The sequence below is a fragment of the Passer domesticus genome, chromosome 3 (assembly GCF_036417665.1).
Source record: "Passer domesticus isolate bPasDom1 chromosome 3, bPasDom1.hap1, whole genome shotgun sequence".
NCBI classification, from domain to species: Eukaryota; Metazoa; Chordata; class Aves; order Passeriformes; family Passeridae; genus Passer; species Passer domesticus.
In genome coordinates this window covers 57,203,276-57,225,583 of record NC_087476.1, presented here as the reverse complement: position 1 = coordinate 57,225,583, position 22,308 = coordinate 57,203,276, and the positions used below count along the sequence as shown (strand labels likewise).

The following is a 22,308-nucleotide window of genomic DNA, read 5'->3' as shown; positions in this document are numbered from 1 at the left end:
GGGAGTTGATTCTGCCCCTCCTTTCCCTCTGGTGAGACCGCACCTGGGCTACTGCATCCAGTTTTGGGGTCCTCAGCACAGGAAGGACATGCACCTGTTGGAGCAGGTCCAGAGGAGGGTCACAAAAATACTCACAGAGCTGGAGCACCTCTCCTATGAAGACACATTCTGGTGCTTATAGGAGGCTTATAAGAAAAATGAGGACTTAGCAGGGCCTGTAGTTACAGGACAAAAGGTAATAATTTTAAACCAAAGGAGGATAGATTCAGACTAGATATAAGGAATAAATTTCTTTGTGATGATGGTGGTGAGGCAGTGGAACAAGTTGTCCAGAGAGGTTGCAGATGCCCCATGCTGAAACTGTTCAAGGTGAGGCTGAACAGGGCTCTGAGCAACTGATAGATTTGGAGATGTCCCTGCTTATTGCAGAGGGGTCTCTTCTAAGCAAAAACCATTCTATGATAAACTCTCTCTCATCTTGTGCTGATGCTATTGCTATAAATGGTATAAAGGCTGAGAAACTGATAAATAGAAACTCGTAGGAGGAAGGAGTGAATTTTGATTGAAACTAGTTGGTAACAGCTTCCCTTGTTCCTAAGGAGGTGACTGGATTGTAGTAGCACCTGCTGTTGTACTTTCATTTTAAAAAAGTGTTTGCTAAAATCTGTTAAGAAAGTACAAGTGTGATTAGAGAGTCAAATACTATCTGAACTTGGATCTGATCTTCCAAATCAGAAAATCTACAAAGGTCTTTAGTTGTACTGTTTTCAAGTGGACTGGTACGTTTTGTGCTGCTCAGTGATTGAAACTAGACCCTGTCTGTTGAGAGTCTGTTGCATTATAACACCCTTTTTCCCCCCACCTTCTCATTTTTAAACCCTAGGTGACTTAGCCTCACAAAAAGTTTCTGAAAGTCTTCTGGAGTTCAACACTACACGTAACTGCTTGCAGCAAGGCAGTGAACACCAAATTCAAAGCAATATTAACTTCCTGTGTGGGAAAACACTGGTAAGTCTAAATAATGTGCTGTTATCTTCAATGGAAATGACAAGTGGTTCTGACTTGCTTTTTAAAGAGGCTTGCTCTACTTTTGGATGTACTGATTACTGAGCTTCACAGCTTAAAGAAGAGCCAGTTACATTTTACTCTTAAGTTAAAAGTCATAATTTATTGTGGCTTTCAAAATTCAGTCCTGGTAGAAAATTGCTGCAGGTCTGCAGCTCTAGCTCTGGTTATGGGCTCTTCTTTGTCTTTAATGTTTTTAAATGGTTGGCACTGTAGTATTTTATTAGCTTAATATAGAGAAATGAGTCAACATTATGCAGGGTACCATAACAGTGCAAACTGTTGTTTAATTGTTGGCTGTGCCTTAGCTGTGGCTATGGCAGGACTGTTTAATAGAACAGTATTGAAGAAGATGACTGACCTCTGTTGTGGGGCAGCATAGTTGACAGCAGTAAGCCTTCGGCTTGGTCTGCACATTGTTGAGCTAACTGTGCTTATACAGCCAGCTGGGCTTCTGAGGAAATAATTGTTTGTGAGAATGTGTTTGACGTGTGATTGGAGATCCCCAAAAAGTTTCTAGGGGCCTGTGTGCGTGCAGTTCACTTCAGAGTGCTTTTGGAGTTACACCCTCCACACACTTAAGAGATAGGAGAGCTCATTATGGACTGTGATCCGTGCACGTATTTGTGTATTCAGGAGAAGTACTTATTGGTGCTGCTCTTGGCACTGACAATGCTACTGCACACCCCCTCTTGGAAATCCAGCCAATTCAAACAAAGTGCCAGTGCAGCAGAGACTTAAATCCTTCTTGTTCTGTTTCAGCAAATGACTCTTTAAACTAAATTAAAAATTATTGCTCAACTTCAGCTGTAACGCCAGATCATACTGATCTTCAGACTTCTTCTGGTTAGCTCAGTTCTAATACCTGTTCATCTTGTGACCCAGTAAAAGGATTTTGTAATAGTGTCTGGAACAACTTGTTTTGTCCCCTTTTATGGCAGGGTTAAATGAGAGAGGTAATCAGTTTGTGTGCTAAACTGCTTCTAGCTGAGGTGATGGAGAGCCAAGTGAAAAATTGTTGTCTTTTCACTGGGAGGCATTCAGTTGAACATCCAGTCCTGAACCATGATAGAATCCCCATCTTGAAATATATACTAAGGTGTATAACATGAGCCTATAAAAATGGGCAGCTCAGGTCAGGGATATTCTTTCTGTGTAGCAGAGACTGCTAATCAGTTGTTTCTGTAGAATAAAAGGGAACTGATAAACCATGCATTGCCTCACTTTGTTAACCTATGTATTATATGGATTTCTATTGGTGTCTTCCTTTCTAGTAAGCAGGTATGACTGGTGCTTCTGTCATTATCAGCTGGCATAGTGAACACTTCTAAAAGATGGAATACAGTTACTGCATATTAGGACTGGATATGTTGAGTATTGGTGCAGACTACAGATTTGGCATCCTGCATATTCCTGAGTGGCCCAACAAAGCTGTTATATAACAATCTTGCTGTTAATGAGGGCCATTAAGAAATTGTATGTCCTTGTTCTTTGATGTGCTGTATTCTGTTTTTCTTAATCTCTTTAATAAACTTCATAATGTCTACAGATGTAAAATAAAACCAGTATGTTTTTCAAAGCATTATTTTTTCTTACTTAAAATAGGGTACCCCTGAATTTGTGACAGCAACAGAGTGTGTGCACTATTTTGAATGGAGGACCTTTGTGGCTTGCAAGAAAGATTTGTTTAAACCTGTGAAAGAGGTAATCTATGTACTATCCATGCAGAAGTTACTCTTCACATATGTGACAGTTTTACTCTAATTACCTGCCCCCACCTCAAATTAATCTGAACAACCTCCATAGACTTATGTTTTTCATAGGCATGTAAAGCATATATGTTGGAAGTTGGTGGAGCTGAGAATTTTAAATAACTCTTGAACCTTTTCTGTCCATTGGGTGGTTGTTTATACTAAAACTCTTCTAAAAGCTGGAGCAAATGAGTCTAGCTTTGGATGCCTCATTTTAATCAGCATGTCTAGCTTTGAGCTTCCAGAAGTAAAAAAACATTACCACACACTAATAGGGCTTCATATATGCCTGTTCATAACTTCCCTCTACTTGTGTAGTGTGGTTTGCATGTAATTTTTTGTTGTTGTTCTAGGTCCCTTGCTATGCATTTGATGAAGATCTCAAGAAACATGACCTGAATCCTCTCATCCAAGTTTCAGGACACTACTTGGTGGATGATTCTGATGATGATTCCTTGTTCATAAATGTCTGCAGGGATATAGGTTTGAATGGTTTTTTGTGTTACCTGTCAGTGTGTAAATTTCTTGTAATGTGGTTCTTCTTTGTCTCCATTAAAGTTGTCCTATGTCCAAAGTTCAGTATTTCAAGATTTAGATAATTATTTTGCACTCCCTATTCTCCAAGTATTGAGGTGTTCAGAGATCTGCCCCTTCTGGATGTGCAAGTGCTGTTAGTACAGTTTAAGTCCCTTTTTCTAAGTGGAAGAGGGCAGCTTGTCTTGTATCTGTGTTTTGTTCGCTGCCAGATAGGACCAGTATTGTTCACAGAGCTTCATGTGCTCCAAGTTTATTCCTTTGGACTCCAGGTTGTTGCCCAGTTTCTTATCAATGTCCTGAGGTGCATCTAAATGCATCCAAGCACTGTTTAGGTGCTCGCCTAAGTACTGGTGCATAGCTAGCACTTCACTTTCAGCTGAGAGCTGTATGTATAAGGAATTAAACCAGCAAAACCACATATTTGAAACTTGTTGAAAAAGTTAGTTTAGCTGTATACTCCCACTGCAATTTTTATGTAGCAGTTAAATATGTGTTTTGTGCCCCTGTTAAGGGTTTTTAATGCTTTTAGTTTTAGTGAGAGGTCTAGTCTTTTAAACATCTCACTAGTAGGAAACTTTTTGCTGACAGCTTTGAATTAGATGATTAATAAGAAACAAAGGAGGGGAGGAGTAAGGAGGAGCTATCCCTACTTGGTTGTGGGGAAAAAAAAGAAATATTTGGCACACTTTTGGAAGTTTTCAAAGCCCTGTGGCCCTGTGTATCCCGCAGCTGTAGTAGCAATTAGCTGCAGCTATTTTGTCAGGAAGGATGAATTTGCTGTCCCCAACCAGGGCAGCATGGATTACCACACGCACTGCAGGTTTTGTCTTGTCAGTTTTACATTCTAATGTAACCCGTTTTTTAGGACTATTTTCAGAAGAACCCACAAATGAAATGGCAAGATACTTCAGGTAGAGCAGGGCTTAGAAACTGAGTTCTATAACTTCTTTTCTATGTGCTATAACCAGGAAGTTCAAGTGGAGAGACCAGAAAGTGCCCTGCTGGCAGTGCTGCTTGCTTGTTACATGACGGTCTGGCATATGATGTTGGCCGTCCAAAGGAGCAGCTGAAGCTTCAAGACAAAGACAGGTATGCAATTTTTGTGGTAATACTTCTGTGGGCACTTCAGTCATCTGGCTTGGAAACAGTGCTCTTGGTAACAGATGAGTCTCCTAAAACATAACATTAATACCTCTTCAGTACTGAAGCATTAGCAGAAAACTATTAAAAAATACTGTCAGAGCAGTCTGTCCTGTGGTACTGTCATGACAGATCACATTTTCTCCTTTGTTTTGAGAGACTCCTTTTTACAGAGTTGCAGAACTCTTAGAGGCAAGGGGTGATTAGTGCTCTTGGCACAGAGGGGGTAAGATTTGGTACTGTCTGCCTACTGTCTGAGGCCCACAGGCTAAATGCATTTGGCTCACTCTACTCCCCAGGAGTACTTTAAAAATTGGGAATGGGACCAGATGTTGCCTTTCTGTGGTTTGGCTAATCTAAAGCCAGAATGTCACTGCTCTGGAAGATGTTGTCTTCTGCCTGTTAAACTGCATAGAATAATAATGCATAGCTGGGAAGTTGTGGTGATCATCCTGTTCTCTCATCTAAGTTCTCTTGCTATTTGTCTCCCTGTCAGATATTTACCATGTTTTATTCTGCTTCTCCTGCTTCACCTGATCTGATCCATTTGCCTTGCTTCTGTCAATTTGCTGATGAGTTCATTTTGCTGTCAATTCTGGGGGCAGAATGGGAAGAGTTTATATGTAGAGAGGTGATAAAGTACAGGAATGTGGCAAAACCTGAGTGAGTACTGCTTTCAAAAGTTGTAAGAGCATTTGCCACATCTGCTCCCCAGCAGTAGTTTTGAGAGCAGAACTGCAATTATCCTGTGTTCCTGTGATTATCAGCTAAATTCTTGCTACAATATGAATCACAAGGCATTCAGCATAGTCTTAAGTAGGGTACCAGAATGTACTGTATTAAGTAATTTTGCTGGGACTACTTTAATTTTTATTTTTAATTAACTCTTAAGATTAAAGTAATGAGGATCTCCCTAAAAGTTGCTTTCAGGAGCAGGGCTACATTGGTATATTCTTTTGGAGTGTCTAGCAAAGATTGAGCATTTCAAGAATATCCTTCTTCTGTAGAGTGTGGTGTCTTAACTGTCTTTTTGGTTTTTTGTTTTCTGTTTCTAGGCTTGTGTTGAGTTATGAGAGACAATACAAGCATGATGAAGAAAGGCCAAGCTTCTGCCTAGGCCACAATCCAGCAGTGACAATCACTTTTGTTTGCCCATCAAAGAGGGGAGAAGAGGTAACTTCAATGTTTTAGTTTGTGTTAACTGGTTGGTATTTAGCTTTTGTGTTTTATTATTTATTTTTATTCAGACCTGAAGAGAGCATAAGTATTTCTGGCTTGTAGCTTGTGAAGAATGTGAGGTTCTACATGTACTCTTAAAGTCTTCTAGAACCTAAGAAATAACAAGAACCTGAATAGAATTTTCCCAGGAGTGTGTTGTCTCTTGTATTGGTGAATTTGGTTGTTCCTTTACAGGTTCAAGGCTTATCTCTAAGCATAAGATGAATTTAGTGTAGAGTTAATCCTGGGCACGTTGGCACAGAGCTTTGCTTGCTAATGAGCACTGTTTCCCTTCAGTCAGGCTGGACCTGCTTATTGCTGTTGCCTGTTACTTGGTTTCTTTATTAATCTGTTCTTCCTCAGGGAAAAAAATAGTAGCTAGTAAGTGTCATTGCATGGCAAGAGTCTGTCACTTAACAAGCAGGCTCATGAATTCTTTTTAACTTCAAGTAAAATCTGTAGTGCTCAGCAACAACTCAGTTTATGCAGGACACTCTTTTAGCCTAACTTGAAGCAGTGTGACAGTCACTTCAAAGTAAGCTGGGTAATTTCAGCAACCTACACTCCTTGAACTGAGCAATTGCTGATGCTCTGCCATTTCATATAGTGATGCTTTTTGTTGCAGATGAGTGAAGAGGGAGCTCTTGTCTGGCTAATTTTTGATTTAATGTTTAGTCCCTCATATGACCTAGGTACTGCACTTCACTCTTCTTGCTGCAGAAATAAACCTGGCTCTTGTCTACTGTCACTTTGTACTACCTTGCTATAGCTATGCACTCTTGTAGGATGAGTAGTATTACTGATGATACTTGTGCCTGTAACTTGCCTCATACCTGTGTATCTTCCAGTTATTCCAGTAGATGGCAGAAATACAGATTTATGATACAGTTTGAATTTCTAGTGTTTCACTTTAAAGTGAGGAAAACCAAGAGTATTGCTTCTCCCGGATGTGCAAAAATATATCACCACAGAAACTCATCTGGCAGAATTGTTGGCTAAAGAATTCTCAAATACCTATATTTTGATTTGGACCAAGGGAATCAAAGTTGTTAAAACACCAGTGTCTAAAAGTCTGCTTTGCCTTCAGAAAGCATTTGACCTCTGTTTCCTGCATTGAGGACTTCTCTGAGGCAAACACAATCCAAGCTTAGGCCATTTGGGCTCACATCTTTGCTTTTTCCAGCACATTAAGGAAAAGTACTTTTAAAAGCACTATTATTTTTGCTGTCCTTCTCCTAATGTCTGATGCTTTATTTCTGCTTAGACTGGTAATAGTTTGGCACATAATTTATAAGACCTGTTTTATTTCTTCCCAACACCTGTTTCTGAGAGACCAGAAACAATGTTTGCACATCTTAAGTAATTTAGAGGTGAAGTAGTTGTTACTGATCGTAGAGGAATGTGATACTGTTGTTTTAAAGATTATATTTCAAGTAAGTCTACTTATAATTTAATTTCTGTTCACTTCTGTTTTAGAGTGCAGGTCCCAAACTTACAGCAAAAACAAACTGCCGGTATGAAATTGAGTGGGTTACTGAGTATGCCTGTCACAGGGATTACCTGGAGAGTAAGACCTGTATTCTGACTAATGAGCAACATGATATCTCCATTGATTTAAGTCCACTTAATCAATTTTCAGGTAAGCTCAGTATTTTTCTTTTGTTTTTTGTGGTTTTTACTAGCCAGTTTTGCATTTCCTTATTTAGGGACAGAAAAAATGTCCTGTGTTGATATTTGGAGTTTCATGTCTGTCCTGATGTGAGTTAAAACACTTTTTTTATTCATTCAGAATATGTCACACCATATTCAGCCAAAGATGACAAAGAGGAGTATTACTATTACTTGAATGTATGTGGGAAAACCACTGCAGGTAACTGCAAGGACGATACAGGATACATTTCATCTTGCCAAGTAAAACTTTCAAATAACCAGCAAAAAGTGGCAGGAAGATTTGCGAACCAAACCTTAAGGTATGTAAATGCTCTTCAGCCCTGCTAACTGGTCTGATTGGTCTGTTTCCTGCTTTGATGCTTTCTTACTTGTTACATAATCAACAATTGATACAAAATGCAAGAATTTTTGGTCACTTTTTTGTCAGAAAAACTGTAACAGTATAACAGAATAGCATTAGCAAACAGAGGAGCCAGTGAGATTGGAGCCAGAGGACATTGACTGGACAAGAGAGACTTGCACTTTGTTGTTCCAATTGCAGATTTTGGTGCACTGCCTGTTGTCCTCCTTTTTACATTATTTATATGTAAAGCAGTATCAGAAGAAGCTGATTCCCAAGTGGCATATAGGGATAATAGTTTGCATGAGATTGTAAAGCAGAGATTAATTCATGTGGATATGAATTAATTTTGTCTGTGACAGGTCTGTTGCAGTGATCTTGCAGGAAGTATGACTTCCTCCTCGTGTAGAAACAGCCTCACAATAAACTAGTGGGAATAGATATCCCACCATAGCTAGGGGAGCTTTAGAGCATTCTTTAATTTCTATAGAAATTAGTGAAAATTGATCAGAAAAATCAGTGGATGCAAGCCTTCGTTGCTGTAGAAATGTCATTATTGATGTTGAACTAGTATTTGTTTTCCCTTGGAGTGAGACAATAAGTGAACGAGAATGTGACTTCTGTTATGTGAAGAACACTGTGTGATTGTCTGACCCCACATTTCTATCTAAAACTGATTTCTCACTCAGATACTCTGATGGGGATCTCACTTTAATTTATCCGAATGGGGATGCATGTAGTTCCGGTTTTCAGAGAATGACTGTCATAAACTTCGAGTGCAATGAAACAGCAGGTGAGCTTAACAAGCTGTGACAGCTCTGCTCAGGATTTGACTCCTGTGCTTGCTAGTGGACCTTATGCTCAAATGAATGCTTGCTTTGAGCCACAGCTAACACAAGAAATAAATATTGTTACATTAAGCAGTAATTTCGATAGCTGGCATGATGTGCTGTGTAGTAGCACTGCTGGTCTAAATTTACACTGATGATTGAGAAGATAGAGGTATAAAAGAGCCTTTTTTTCTTAGCAAATGGTAAAAAACCAGAAATGCAAGTCCTCTGTAGCAAAAGGACTTCTTGCCTTCCTTGCTTATTGCTAGTCCTCAAGTCTCCTTGCTTTTTTCCCCTTCCCTCACTAGAAACCTCATATGTGTTCATCTGTTTTCCATGTTAAGATAATGATGGTAGAGGAACTCCAGTATTCACCGGTGAAGTTGACTGCACCTATTTTTTTACTTGGGATACAAAATACGCCTGTGTTAAAGAGCAGAAAGATCTCCTTTGCAGAGTTACTGATAAGAGAAAACACTATGACTTGTCACCTCTTATCCGCAGTTCAGGTATGGCAATAAAAACTGGCTTTCAGTTACTTCTACAGTCCTGAGTTTATATGCCACCTCCAGTGCAATTCTTTAGTTGAGTATTAGTCAGCTTTTGTTGTTCTTAGTGAATTTCTGGGATGCTGGTGTTTGCTTCCCTCATTCCAAAAAGACTGAGAGCCTCAGTCGCCATGTCTGTAACTGCCTTGGTTGCTGCCATCATAAGTGGTTTTCAGTCACAGAATCATAGTTTGTGTTGGAAGGGGCCATTAAAGATCATTTAGCCTGACTCCTCTGACGTGGCCAGGCACACCTTCCACTAGACCAGTTTGCTCAAAGCCTCATCCAGCCTGGCCTTGAACACTTCCAGGGAGGGGGCATCCACCATCTCTCTGGGCAGCCTGAGCCAGTCAGGATCCACCGTGGCTCAGCAGCTTCCACCCAGTGGCTTGTACAAAGGTGATACCTTTGGACATATCCAAAACTGCCAGGATTTGGCAGCTGTGGCTTCAGGGGACAGATGCAGGTGATTCTCAGCTGGTGGGGGAATGAAGCTGAAATCGGGACTTCTGTGTGCTGGGACATGCTCTGAAGGAGAGGTTATCACACAAATGTGGGGTACCCTATAATAAGAGGTATTTTGGCATGGAGATGCTGAAACCATTTAGCCAGATGACTTGTTCTTAACGATCCTCTATATTTCAGAGTCAGCCCAGAACTGGGAAGCTGTGGACAGTAGCTTTTCTGAGGTAGGAAGGAAGCATTACTACATCAATGTCTGCCATAAGGTGTTGAAGAGAGGAGGAGCTTTCAGCTGTTCAGATGGTGCTGCTATTTGCTCCGTAGGTGAGTCAGGGGTTTTTGTTTGTGGTGTTTTTGGAGTTTTTTGGTTCACTGGTTTTTTTTAAGCCTCTGAAGGCTTGGCACTTCCTGTGCAAATGGGGTTGGTTTTCCTGAGTGCCTTCATTTATCTGAGGAAACAGAAGTTATGAGCACCTTTCTTTTGTGATCTCAGATATGCTTGAAGAAAGAATGCACATATTTTTCTAACTAAAGAACCATAGGCTTTGCAGCATGGTTTGGCAAGGTAAAATCAAACTCCTAATGATGTTTTCTCATTAGCTAGACAAGTGGAAAGTCTTGGTATCTAACAGAAACTTCACTTCTTTTCAGAGAAACAAAAGTTCTGTATTTACTGTTTTTACAGATAAGCAAAACAACAGTAAGAATCTTGGAACATTTGTATCTTCTCCAAAAAAGGTTGGAGAAAATATTCAACTTATCTATTCAAATGGAGACAGTTGTCCTTCTAAAGAAAAAGAGAAAATCCAAACAGTCATCACTCTAATATGCAGACCAGGTGAGAATACCCACACCTTGTTAATTGATCCAGTTAAAAACTGAAGGTCATCTAATAAGCCCAGACATGAGTGCTAAATATTAGCATGTGCTTTTGTTTTCTATATCTTTCTATGCAAAATCTTGAAGCAGCAGGGTTTGTTTACTAGCATGATTGCAATCTAATTGCAGGTATTTAGTTCTATTTACCTTTTATGCAAGTACTCTTTAAAAACTCTTGAAATAAGATTCTTCTGAACATGACTAAAGTATGCCTAAGTGTTTAAAACTCCACAAATATCTGGAAGCACTTTCTTTCTCTAGGTTGTCTTGATGAGAAGGAATAGTTCTGAACTGAGATCAAATACTTTAGCCTTCTTTTCAAATAAATATTGTTTGTATCTAAACTGCTGGCAGTTTATGAAAGGCAGAAACATTTGCAGAAGTTAATATTGTTCATGTTGATAATAATAGCCTGCTAGTTAACTATCTCCCAGGAAAATAGAAAACCTGTGTTTCTCTGTGTCGGCCTGAGGAACTTGGAACTTCCAAGCGTGCTGGCTGTTAGGATCAGATTATGCACTTTTTGCTAATACAGCTATTGCTCTGTGGTAAAACACCAGTTTTGTATACCAAACTAGACATTTTTTCAGATATTGTGATAGTTCTCAGGAGCAAATTGAGCCCTGCGCCTTTACTTCTGGGGTAAACTTTTATTTTTGGGGAGGAGGATGCAAAGACTGAAAAATATTTTTGGTTCCATTTTCAAAGAAGAGGTACTGTAACAGTTACCTTGGCTTTTGAGGAGAAATTAGTTTCTTAGGTGTAGATTCCTAGTTCCAGTTGGCAGCCTGCCTGTCTGTGTGTGTAACATGTTGCTCTTGTGATACCAGGTGATCTAGAAAGTGCTCCAATCTTGATGGCAGAGCGTGAGTGTTCATATGCATTTGAGTGGTATACTGCTGCTGCCTGTGTCCTGTCTAAAACTGAAGGAGATGACTGTCAGGTGTCTGATCCTCAGGCAGGTATGTATTTCTGTTCAGCAAATCAAAAGGTCATTAGGGATATAACTCGGGCCACAACAAGTAGGTCCTTAATGATACCCGAGAGCAAAGTTAGTTCAGCTTAATGCTAAGTACCCGCAGTTTTAAGTATGTGCATATGGAAGATCAGAACAGCATGAGCTTAGTACTCCCCTAGTGAATGTAGGAAAATAGATGTAATGTGTATTATACTGAAGTAGATCTCTGTGTAAGAAACCACACTTTTACTTTGTCCCCTTTGTTTCTGGAATAGTAATTTCGGGGGGAGGTGAGCTAGACATGTGACTGACTGAATCAAAACCTGTGAGAGAGGTCAGGACAAAATCGAACTGATACAGTTTATTCCTTCCTGATTAGGCTTCTCTTTTGATTTATCACCTCTGGCCAAGGCAAAAAGTTTCTATACAATTACTACTAAGGAGTACTTGTTTTACATAAGCGTCTGTGGCAGTCTGCCTGATGATCGGTGTCACACAGAATCGGCAGCGTGCCAAGTAGCGCAGAGGTGAGTAACTCATTCCCTTGTCTGTAAGGGAAGATCTCTTGTTGCATGGTGTGTTGTTGTTGGTGTGCAACAATGAACAATTTGCATGTAAAGTAATTACTGGGCTACCTCTAATAGATCAGGTAATTAGCATATAATTTGCAGTAATTACACTGCCAGCTGTTTCAAGCCAAATGCACATATATGTAATCTTGCTTAGAGCTAATTTGTGAGATGGAATGTGCCCATTGCTCTCCCTTTTATTATCCATAGGGACTGTAAACTCTAGATTTACTGCCACAGCTGCATTAAGGCAATCTATATTCCAGAGATTGAGGGTCAGCTCTATTCCAAGAGCTGGCCTAAAGAATGTGAGCTTGCTGCACTTGGGATGAGCAGGGGCTGCCTTAGGTAGAGGTGAAGCCCAGAGCTTGGATGTCCTACCATATGGCCTCAGGTTGTACCAGTGGATGTTTAGATTAGATAGTAGGTAAAGTTTCTTCATGGCAGGGATTGTCAGGCATTGAAGCAGGCTGCCCAAGGAAGTGGTGGAACTGCCATGTTGGGAAGTGTTCAAAAAATGTGTGGATATGGACTTGAGGACATGGTTCAGTGGTAAAGATTTGGTGGTGGTGCTAAGTTGATAGTTGGACTTGATCTGGTAGGTCTTTTCCAACCTTAACAATTTTATGATCTCCCTTACTAAATGGGCTGTTGCAGGCATAGTCCCAGTGTGTACTGCTACTCTGACAGCATTGCTGCTTGCCTGAAGTATCTGTGCATTTCAGGTTCCAGGTCAGCCTGCTGCCAGAGATGGAGTGCAGTGCAAACACTTGCAGCAGTACTTGGCTCTTGAGTTACTCTTCAGCCAAGGACAGTTCACTGCAGACCCTAGAAATGTTCTTCAGAGGAAGATGATCAAGCTAGGTCTGATAGAGTTGATGTTAAGTCAGTGAAGAAACACTCCGGAACCAAAGCTGATACCTAGCAGAGAGCTGTTGTGCAGTGCTAGGTCTTCATTGCCCATATGTAATTGGATGAGGCCAGTTTGACCCCAAGATGAGGGTGTCTGCAGTTTGACTTCCACTCTGGAGAATTAGAACTTTGATGGTATTGTCACCCTCTTAGAGATGGGAGTATTAAAGTTTTCTAGATATCTTTGCAATACGTAAATTCATTTCCTTTTCAAAGGAGGACATCTGTTCATGTTTTAAGTTTCCTTTTGGCAGCATTCTTTTTATCCCAGCTCACTGAGGTCTGATCAACCTTATTTAATTATTATGTCTTACTATGGTGTCTTGTATAAACTTACATGGTTTCTATTTGTAAGACTTCTCTTAGAGACAAATTTGCATTCTCTTCACTCTCAAAACTCACTTTTTCTTTTCTAGTAATGGTCAGTCTTGGAGTCTTGGACTGCCCAGTTCCAAACTTTCCTATTATGATGGCCTTATTCAGTTGACCTACAAAAATGGTGCAGCATACAACAATGAGAATAAAACACAGCGCTCTACCCTTATAACTTTCCTGTGTGACCATGATGCTGGAATAGGTCAGCCTGAGTATCAGGTAAGAAGTTCTATACGAAGAAAGGAAGGATCTCCATCCTAAAATACTGACATTAGCTAATAGGTCAGTACAAGTGTGGAAATACCCAGTATCTATAAAGCAGACTAAAATAGATAACTATTTCTCTTGGTATATTTGACTCTTGTTGCAGCCATAAAGCTTTCCTTGACCAGTGAACAGTAAGCTGTTTACCTGGATCCAGATTATTACCTCACTCTCCTCTAGTCCCTGGACCATGTTATTATTAGTGCTTTTGATTGTTTTGTATTTCTAGCTGGGAATAAAACAAACTGGCTGAGAAGTAACAGATGGTAGGACTGTGTACATAGCAGACAGTGGTTTAACAGAACCAGAGCAGGTTTTTTTGGCAAGAGCATTTTTGGTGACACAGGGAATGACAAGATCTATAACAGGACAGACCAACAGAAATGAGTCTGAGAAGATATATCTCAAAACCAAGGGGCAATACCAAGCTTGACATATAAAGCAGTAGCTGTGAGTCACAAAGTTGTCAGTGTGAAAAGCTTCTCCTACTTATTCTGCTCATTTGTAGAAAGAAGATAACTATACCTACAACTTCAGGTGGTACACTGAACATGCTTGTCCAGAAATTCCACTGGAATGTGTTGTGACAGATCACAACACCATGGACCAATATGACTTGTCAAGGTAGGAAAGTGACACGTGCAGTGTAACTTGCTTTTCTAGTTTGGTGTTCTGGTTGGTAGTTCTGACTGAAGTTGGTTTCCTGTGTAGAGAGCACCAGAAGCTTCACCTCTTGTGATGGTCTTGACTGCAAGTATGTTGAAATCCCTCTAGCATGTTGGCTTGCCTCCTAGGATGCAAACTGACTTTTTGGGATGGTTTTGCTTATAAAAACAAATTACCTTGTCAACTGTGCTCTGTGTCCCAGGAGTATTCTTTCTAATTGTAGCACTTAAAAATGAAGGGGAGGTTAGTCGGGAATGCCTTAGCGTTGCTCTGTTTCTTGAGACTGAGAAAGCTGGAGAGAGTCTATGAAGCATGTGTGTCCTTAGAGCAGAACCTTCTCTTTCTGCTCAGATTAGCAAAATCTGAGAAGAGAGGTGAAAACTGGTATGCCATGGATAATTCAAGACCAAGTGAGCGCAAGAAGTACTACATAAATGTCTGTCGACCCCTGATTGCTGTCCCAGGATGTGACCGGCGAGCATCTGTCTGTCAGATGAAATATAAACATGTTTCTGTGAGTACCCTTTCCATCCCAACTCAGAGCTGGTTTGCCACATGAGTGAGACTGAAACAGACATGAGTGAGATTAAGACAGCCATGTGAATTCTGACTCCTTGTGCAAAGGGATATTCTGTGTACCATAATGGTTGCATAACAATAGCAAAATGGTAGTGCTCCTGTCCACCTCTTCAAAGAACTACACAAAGCTTTAATTTTTACAAGTGTACCAATGTCATGTTTGACACTCATGATTTTTGCCCTGTGTTTCAGAGGCAGACAAACTGCATCTCTTTTGTGTAAATTGCTGGAGTCTTGGAGTCTGCTAGGAATACACAATTCTTTAGGAACAGGCTGTCCTCCTGAATATTTTGTCATGCTTCTGACTTGTTCTAGATTGAACTGTGGAAAAAATTTGTTTAAAGATTCTTTTTTGCATCCCTGCCTTCCCTGAGCTTGCATTGGATCTGAAGAATAGATTAGGCAGATGTTGCCAAGCAAATAAAAGAAGAAACAACACTGGTAGTTTTGGGCTTCTGCTTCTGTATTGCCCTGAGGTATAACAATTTATCATGGAAGTGATAGCAACTGACAGGCTGAATTGACCCATTGCCCACTGCCTGACTTCATTACTTCTCAGAGCTGTAGGGAAAGCTATACTAGAGGCTCCCCAAGCTGTCCTAATTCCTTCTATCAAACAGAGAGGATACCTTCCCCCCCTTAAGGGGATGTGTTAGTGACTGAAGCCAGTCATTGCCAACACAGCACTTAAGAGATAATTAGTACTTATTCCCTGCGCTTGCAATAGGCTTTGTTGTGCAAGGCTGCTTACTGTACGCGTAGAGATACTTTAGGGTTTCATTACTTCACTGCTTGAGATAGTGGAGAAAAAGGTGAGCACATTGGGTCAATCTAAAGAGTTGTTAAAAAAAAAAAGAATTTCAAGGGCAGAAGTCTGTGGACAGCTGTTGTGGAGGTATATTCTTCAGTTTGTTGCTGCTATTGACTTAAAGTAGTTTCTTAAAGCTAGGAAACACCAGTTATGTTGAAGTGACAATGACTTCAGACTTTGGTAGTAGCACCTACTGTTTTTCTAGTGCTCGGTTTGTGTCAGTGATTTTTAGCCTTAGCTAAGCATGGGAGATCCCTAAAGTCAATGCTGAGAACATCTGGAGACTTCCACATATTGTTTTAAAGAGCTCTACAAAAAATTCTACCTACTGCAGAAGACATAGGCCTCCCTAAATTGCTAAGCTATGTAGCCTAGGAGATGCAGATGAGTGTTTTAAGGTACTACAAGCACATTATTGTACTAAAAATAAAAACAACAAAAATGAAACCATACCTGGTTGTGGAGGTTGTCTGTTAAATATGTGAAACTTGAATACAGAATGGGAGAGAAATGTAGAGGTATCTCTATACCTTCATTATCTTCAAAGCTCTCAAACTGTGTACAAGAGTATTGTAGTAGGTATCTTCTTTTTGGTTATATCTAATTTTTTAAACGTTGTTGACATGCTTTTCTTTATTTCTAGGCTTCTTTTTCTGAAGTCACCTCTATTAGTAATCTTGGTGTTGCCAGCAAAGAACTAGTAATTGAAAGACCTGGACATGTTTCTCTAACCTATGCAAATGGCTCCGTATGCATCAATGCTGATGGCAAGACTACTACTTATACCACCACCATCCACTTCGTCTGTTCCAGGGGCACTCTTGTAAGGACAAATGGTCTTCCAGTTGTTATTTCATCCTAGTAGGTTTTTCATCCTATAACATGAAGCCACATGAAGATGTGTAGTGTATAGCAGATTTGTGGCAAGGGAGACTTCTTGAGGGTTTAGAATTGAGATGTAAAAACAAAACTGATTTAGATGCTAGAGAAGCGTGTGTCTGATTATTTTATCATAAACAAGAACTAGATTAAAAACTAACAGTCTTGATGAACACTATTGTTTCAGACTAGTCTAATTAGCATGAAAAATACATGAGTACTTAAAACAGCAAACATTGTGGACACTCCTTAAGAGGAAAAATATTGTAATGTGTATCCTCAGGCTTAGGTTCTGCATTCTCCATAGATTGTTGATTGTAGAATTCTTAAATCTATAGAGATTTTGAGGCTGCAACTCCACATACTGAAGATTAGATTGAGGGGATTATTAGACTTGTAGACTTGTGTAGACTTGTTGTTCCTGGTTTTGTGAATCTGCAGGTCTTGCTCTCCCCTTACCCAAGTGATCTTTAGCCCAAGTGGTTAAAAATCTGTGACATGGAGCAGTTATGAACTGCTTTGCTTTTGTCTGAAAACACTGACATGAAGTGTACATAATTAGTATTCCTGTTACCTCACTTAACAGATTTCTGTTGCTTTACTTTTGCCTTTTGTGTTTTTTGTTGTTGTTGTTTTTTTTTTTTTAATTATGGACTATGTATTATACCCCAAAACTCCTCAAAGCTTAAACTGGGACAATATCTAGTTATACATGTCTAAATTAAATATTGACTTTAATCTGAGTATTTGGATATCAGATTCAGTTCTTGGCTAATGCTTGGTCACATGGTAAATATTTGACTAGACCAAGTTTTCAGTGATGACCTTCAAAATAAATCAGGGAGAGGGAAGTGGGGTGGGAATTGTGCCTTTGAAGTGAAGTCTTTTACAAGAACCTGACAGTTTCTCGTAATGGGAAATCTCAAGCATGACAAAGTGTTAGCTATTACACTTAATCTGGTCTTCCTCTGCAATCTGTTTCCAGAGTAGCAGCCCACGGTTTATAGCTATTCTGGATTGTGTGGCCACTTTCTTGTGGGAAACTGAGGCTGCTTGCCCAATCAAGGAAACAAAAGATGATTCTCAGGTGAGAAAGGAGAATGTAAATTGTATTTGTAGTCTCAAGGTACAATGTTTTCTTCTAGCACTCTTGGTTGCTCTGTTGAAATGGCTCTTGAAGAAAACTAACTAAAGTGAAGTCTCAAGTTGGTCACGATGTAGTCTTGTGATATTTTACTGCTTTATTTTTGAAGTGTTTCTGAAATGTCTAACTTCTGACCAAAATATTCAGGTACTTTCTCTTGAGAACAGTTTACTTCCTCTTGAATGCATCATTTAAAGTTGCATTCCCTTGCTATGTTGCTAATAAAACTAAGTTTATATGTATGGCTATGTATTGTCCTTGTTTTCTGCAGATCATCAGATGAGACTTTGCTTTTTTCACACTAAACCCTGAGACTAGCTCAGTTGCTTGGAGCCTGGTGCTAATAACACCAAGGTTGGGGGTTTGATTCCCATACAAGCCATACATTAAACAGTTGGACTCAGTGATCCTTGTGGGTCTCTTCCAGTGCAAAATATTCTGTGAAATCTACTCAGTTGCTTCTGCTTTACAGGTTTCAACATCAACACAGTGTGAAAACAGCCCTTAGTTAAAATTTCCTTGCTCTTAGCTGATATGATAGATGCCATATGTTATATTCCACTTGGATATGTTGGTGTGGCTTATGTCAGTGGACAAAAAGAACTGAACAAATGTACGAAAGAATTGAATGAAGCCACTGCCAGAGCTGTTATCTGGTGTTTTGGTATGCAGGGTAGGAATATGTCTAAATCACTGCTTTGCTTCTTGAAACGAGTTAGAGGTAAAATCTAAAGAGAAGAAATGCAGAAGGAGAAAATAATTTTGTTGTAATTTTTTTCCAGTCCTGCTCTGTGCGAGATCCAAACACTGGCTTTGTGTTCAACCTGCAGCCATTAACTTCTGAGGAGGGGTATACAGTTACTGGCAATGGGAAAACGTTCTCGGTAAGGATTTTGGCTGTACAATATCTTGTTTATGAGCACTATTGTTGCATTTTTTTTCTTGCTTAGTGATCTAGAGGAGCTTTCACTCAGTCCTCTTAGGAAGTATGAGTTGGCAGGAAAGCACTGTGGTTGAGGGAAGGAATGAAAGATAATGTCCTTCATCTTAGATGGTCTTTAATGCATTATACTTCTGGTTCTTGGAGAACATACGGTAGCCACACTTTTGAGGCTGCCTTTTTGAGGTGTTTTTTCCCCTCATGGACTCTGTTGTTTACTACCAATTTATCTGCTTCTTCTGAGGAAATTGACAGGGAAAGAGTAGACAGGGATTTAGTCTGTCCATGTCAGTGTTTTTAATGTAATCTGCATGTGTCAGTAATCCTAGGCTGTTATAGATAATACCATAGTGGTATCTTTAGGCCTAGAATAAACATGCTGAACCACATCCTTTACTTCTAGTGGGGAGAATTTGTTGACCCTGTAATCTGAAAATTGAGGATACTCTTACTGTATTATAGATGAATTATAGTCTGTCATTTCTGCACTGCAAGACAACTGTGTTGTTTGAAATGGTTCTCTACAAGGGTTTTACTGTTTAGAAATGGCTATGTGGACCTTGTTTTTCTGATGCAGTTAATACTATGTGCATCTACATGTTTTCAAAACTTCTAGCTAAACATTTGTGGACACTTGCCATATTGTGGTAAAATCAATGGCAAAACAGCTGCTGGGTGTGAAAGAGAAAATCTGACACCTCTGAGGCCACTGGAATTGGACAAAACCCTTTATCTATCCAGTGAAGGGTTTCTAACCCTTACCTACAGAGGCCCTCTTCGTGTGGAATCAGGTGAGTTCAGGAAATATACAGTGTATTGTAAAAACTTATTGTGAGTGGTCTTCATTCGTTCTTTTATTCGTGTACTGAAGTCTGTTTGGCTTGGTATTAATTACTTAAGCTGGCTCATATGGAAATTTTAGGAAGAAATTAAGTTACACAGAATGGTAATGGCTCAGTAATACATGTGCATTTCAAAGCTTTAGGAAAGTCACTGTAGAGTTTTCTCCTTAGCAGATGAAAAATACTGGCCCTTGCATGGAGGAATGGATAGTTAAATTGGGAAAACAAAATGAATTTAGCTTCTTTTTCTAAGTGAAGTAGTAGCTTTTAGCTTCAGTTTCATGGATAATGCTCTCTAAAGTTGTTTCGTATCTGAAAGGTCAGTTTTCAGTAAGCTTATACTCTCCTGTGTGGATTTTTTTTAATTACTGCTGTAACACTTCATGTGCACCTACTTCATGAATTTAAGTCTCTTTTGCAGGTAAAATGAAGGAAAAAATGTGTATCTAGTTTTTTGATATTAGATGCTCTCCAGTACTGAAACTGAGCTTTGTAGAAAGGAATATGACATCTTAACAACAAGAGATCTTGCGAAAACTGGGTTTTAGATTCAGGAACCTCAAATGCTTCAGCATGCTTAATTGCTGGGGTGCTCTCATTTTTGACATTTTACATGTACATAATATTTAACAGTGATTAAGCTCTTTTGGATTTTGCTTTGAGTTTCAACACTTTTTATAACACTGCTAAGCATTTTGCTGACAAATACTACTCCCTGACAAAATTCTGTCACTTCTTGAGGACTAAACAGAACTTTATATATTGTGCTTTGATAGGATCAGTATTATTTGTTCTGCAGTCATTACACTGAACTTCTTACAAACAAACAGAACCCCAAACCCAGAACTTTGTGTGAAGTAATTTAAAAGCTACTGTTACCACTGGTGGTATTTTAAAAGGTTTCTGTTTCTTCAAAGAACATAGGGAGCAGAGGTCAGTAAGGTAATTATGTTCTTGAAATGTGTCAAGGCATTTTGGTCTCTTATTTGTAGAGGCAATAGTGGCTGTTAGGCAATTTTTCGTAGTTCTCTGAAGAAGGCTTGCATATATACAGCTAAAACCCCATAAAGCAGCAAGGTAGTGTTATCCTTGAAGCAGTTATTAATAAGAAGCTCTTAGAAAATTTTGAAGTTAAGTATTAGCTTGAACTTAAATTCAAATGTTCCAAACAGAACCATCAGTAGATAAATGTTTGTTTTATAGGAACATCAGACATGTTCAGAGTGACTTTCATTTGTAATGATTCATATCCTGGAGAGCTTAAGTTTGTGCGTGAGGAGATAAACAGCGTGCTGGACGTCCATGATACTTTTTTTGAGTTTCACACAGCTCTGGCTTGTGCTCCTGCTCCTGTAGACTGTCAGGTCACAGGTAAGTACCTGGAATTTAGGTGGGCTCTTTCCCATGTTGGAAGGATTAACTAAACAGCAAACTTCTGCTCAGTGGAGGGCTTTAAGAATACCTATTGAGAAGATATTTGTAAGACTTAAAATCTTTGTAGAGGTTATAGGGTGGGAGAAGAGGTAAGTTGTTTGAAGCAGGCTTAACTTACAAAAAGAGGGAAGGAAGCTAATTTAAAACATTATGGTATACACAAGAAAGTTGATAATTACTTTGAAAACATTTAATCATTACTGTGACTGATGCTGCTTCAGCCCAACTCTAAAGAAAACGAGTGAATTTAATATTGGCATCTGTAAAAATGCACCTGTGATTTGTGGAGAAGTTACATTTGGGAATTAACTGTCAGGGAAACTATGTTCTGCATTTGGCATGGTGATGTATTTGTGGCACCAGTACATTCTCTTGGTACATATTTAATGTGATTCTGAAAGTTATTTCGAATTATATATTTGTCAATGAAACTGGTATAATTTCAAATCCAATTCTGCTGCAAGTATTAAGTTCTCTCAGCTTATTGCATTTCTTCCAGATGCTGCTGGCAATGAGTATGACTTAAGTGACTTGAGCAAAGATGGTGAGCCATGGGTTGCTATAGACACTTCAAAGGAAGCAAAAAAGCGAACATTTTTCTTGAATGTCTGCAAGCCCTTGCCGTACGTGACTGGATGTCCTGGTAAGCCAAGTGGCAAGCGCTTCTTGTGTCTTCTGATGCAAGACCTTATAGTCAGAGGATATTTCAGTAAGATTTATTGATTCCTGTCTGTTGAATCACAGAAATAGCATAGATCTGGGTGACATATGTGGGAGAATTAACAAACAGGCTTCTGCAAGTTGAGAGCAGTCTTAATGCTTATCAGGACTCTTGCATTGAGATGTATATTAATGCATTTGGGAAAATTGCATTGAGGGCAGTATTTGCCAGGATCTCTGAGCTTATTATTTTTTAAAGAAAGTAGACTATAAAGTGTTATAGTTTAACCCCAGCCAGCAATCAGCCCCATGCAGCTGCTTGCTCACTGCCCCACCACCAGGATTGGGTTGAAAATCAGAAGGGTGAAGGTGAGAATTTGTGGTTTCTGGTAAAGACACTTTAATGGACAAAGCATAAGCTGGGCATACAAGCAAAGCAAAACAAGGCATTAAGTCCCTGCTTCCCTTGGGGAGACAGGTGTTCAGCTATCTCTAGGAGGGCGCAGGGCTGCATCACATGTAACAGTGACTTGGGAAGACAAACACCATCATTCCAAATGTCCCTCCTTCCTCCTCCTTCCTCCCAGTTTATATACTGAGCATGATGTCATGTGGTCTGGAATATCCCTGTGATCAGTTTGGGTCATCTGCCCCTGCTGTCTCCTCCCAGCCTCCTGTTCATCCCCAACTTCCCTTGCCATGTGGTAGTAGGAAAAGCAGAAAAGGCCTTGGCTCTGTGTAAGCCCTGCTCAGCAATAAGAAAAAATCTCTATGTTATCAACCCTGTGTTCAGCACAAATCCAAAACACAGCCTCATACTCGCCGCTGGGAAGA

At 39.6% G+C, this 22,308-nt stretch overlaps 1 protein-coding gene across 1 annotated transcript in view; it reads left to right on the top strand.

Annotated features, from left to right (window-relative positions):
- Window positions 1–22,308, top strand: part of IGF2R (insulin like growth factor 2 receptor) — a 55,368-nt gene that overhangs the window by 12,199 nt on the left and 20,861 nt on the right. Inside the window, exons 3-24 of the mRNA XM_064413265.1 lie at window positions 884–1,008; window positions 2,671–2,769; window positions 3,170–3,299; window positions 4,322–4,442; window positions 5,549–5,666; window positions 7,188–7,350; window positions 7,501–7,681; window positions 8,412–8,515; window positions 8,897–9,061; window positions 9,746–9,886; window positions 10,248–10,400; window positions 11,272–11,403; window positions 11,779–11,926; window positions 13,297–13,474; window positions 14,028–14,143; window positions 14,537–14,699; window positions 16,219–16,398; window positions 17,440–17,541; window positions 18,381–18,482; window positions 19,155–19,329; window positions 20,584–20,751; window positions 21,314–21,457. Of these exons, the coding sequence (XP_064269335.1) occupies window positions 884–1,008; window positions 2,671–2,769; window positions 3,170–3,299; window positions 4,322–4,442; window positions 5,549–5,666; window positions 7,188–7,350; window positions 7,501–7,681; window positions 8,412–8,515; window positions 8,897–9,061; window positions 9,746–9,886; window positions 10,248–10,400; window positions 11,272–11,403; window positions 11,779–11,926; window positions 13,297–13,474; window positions 14,028–14,143; window positions 14,537–14,699; window positions 16,219–16,398; window positions 17,440–17,541; window positions 18,381–18,482; window positions 19,155–19,329; window positions 20,584–20,751; window positions 21,314–21,457 (3,108 nt within the window). The remainder of the gene's footprint in view (window positions 1–883; window positions 1,009–2,670; window positions 2,770–3,169; window positions 3,300–4,321; window positions 4,443–5,548; window positions 5,667–7,187; window positions 7,351–7,500; window positions 7,682–8,411; window positions 8,516–8,896; window positions 9,062–9,745; window positions 9,887–10,247; window positions 10,401–11,271; window positions 11,404–11,778; window positions 11,927–13,296; window positions 13,475–14,027; window positions 14,144–14,536; window positions 14,700–16,218; window positions 16,399–17,439; window positions 17,542–18,380; window positions 18,483–19,154; window positions 19,330–20,583; window positions 20,752–21,313; window positions 21,458–22,308) is intronic.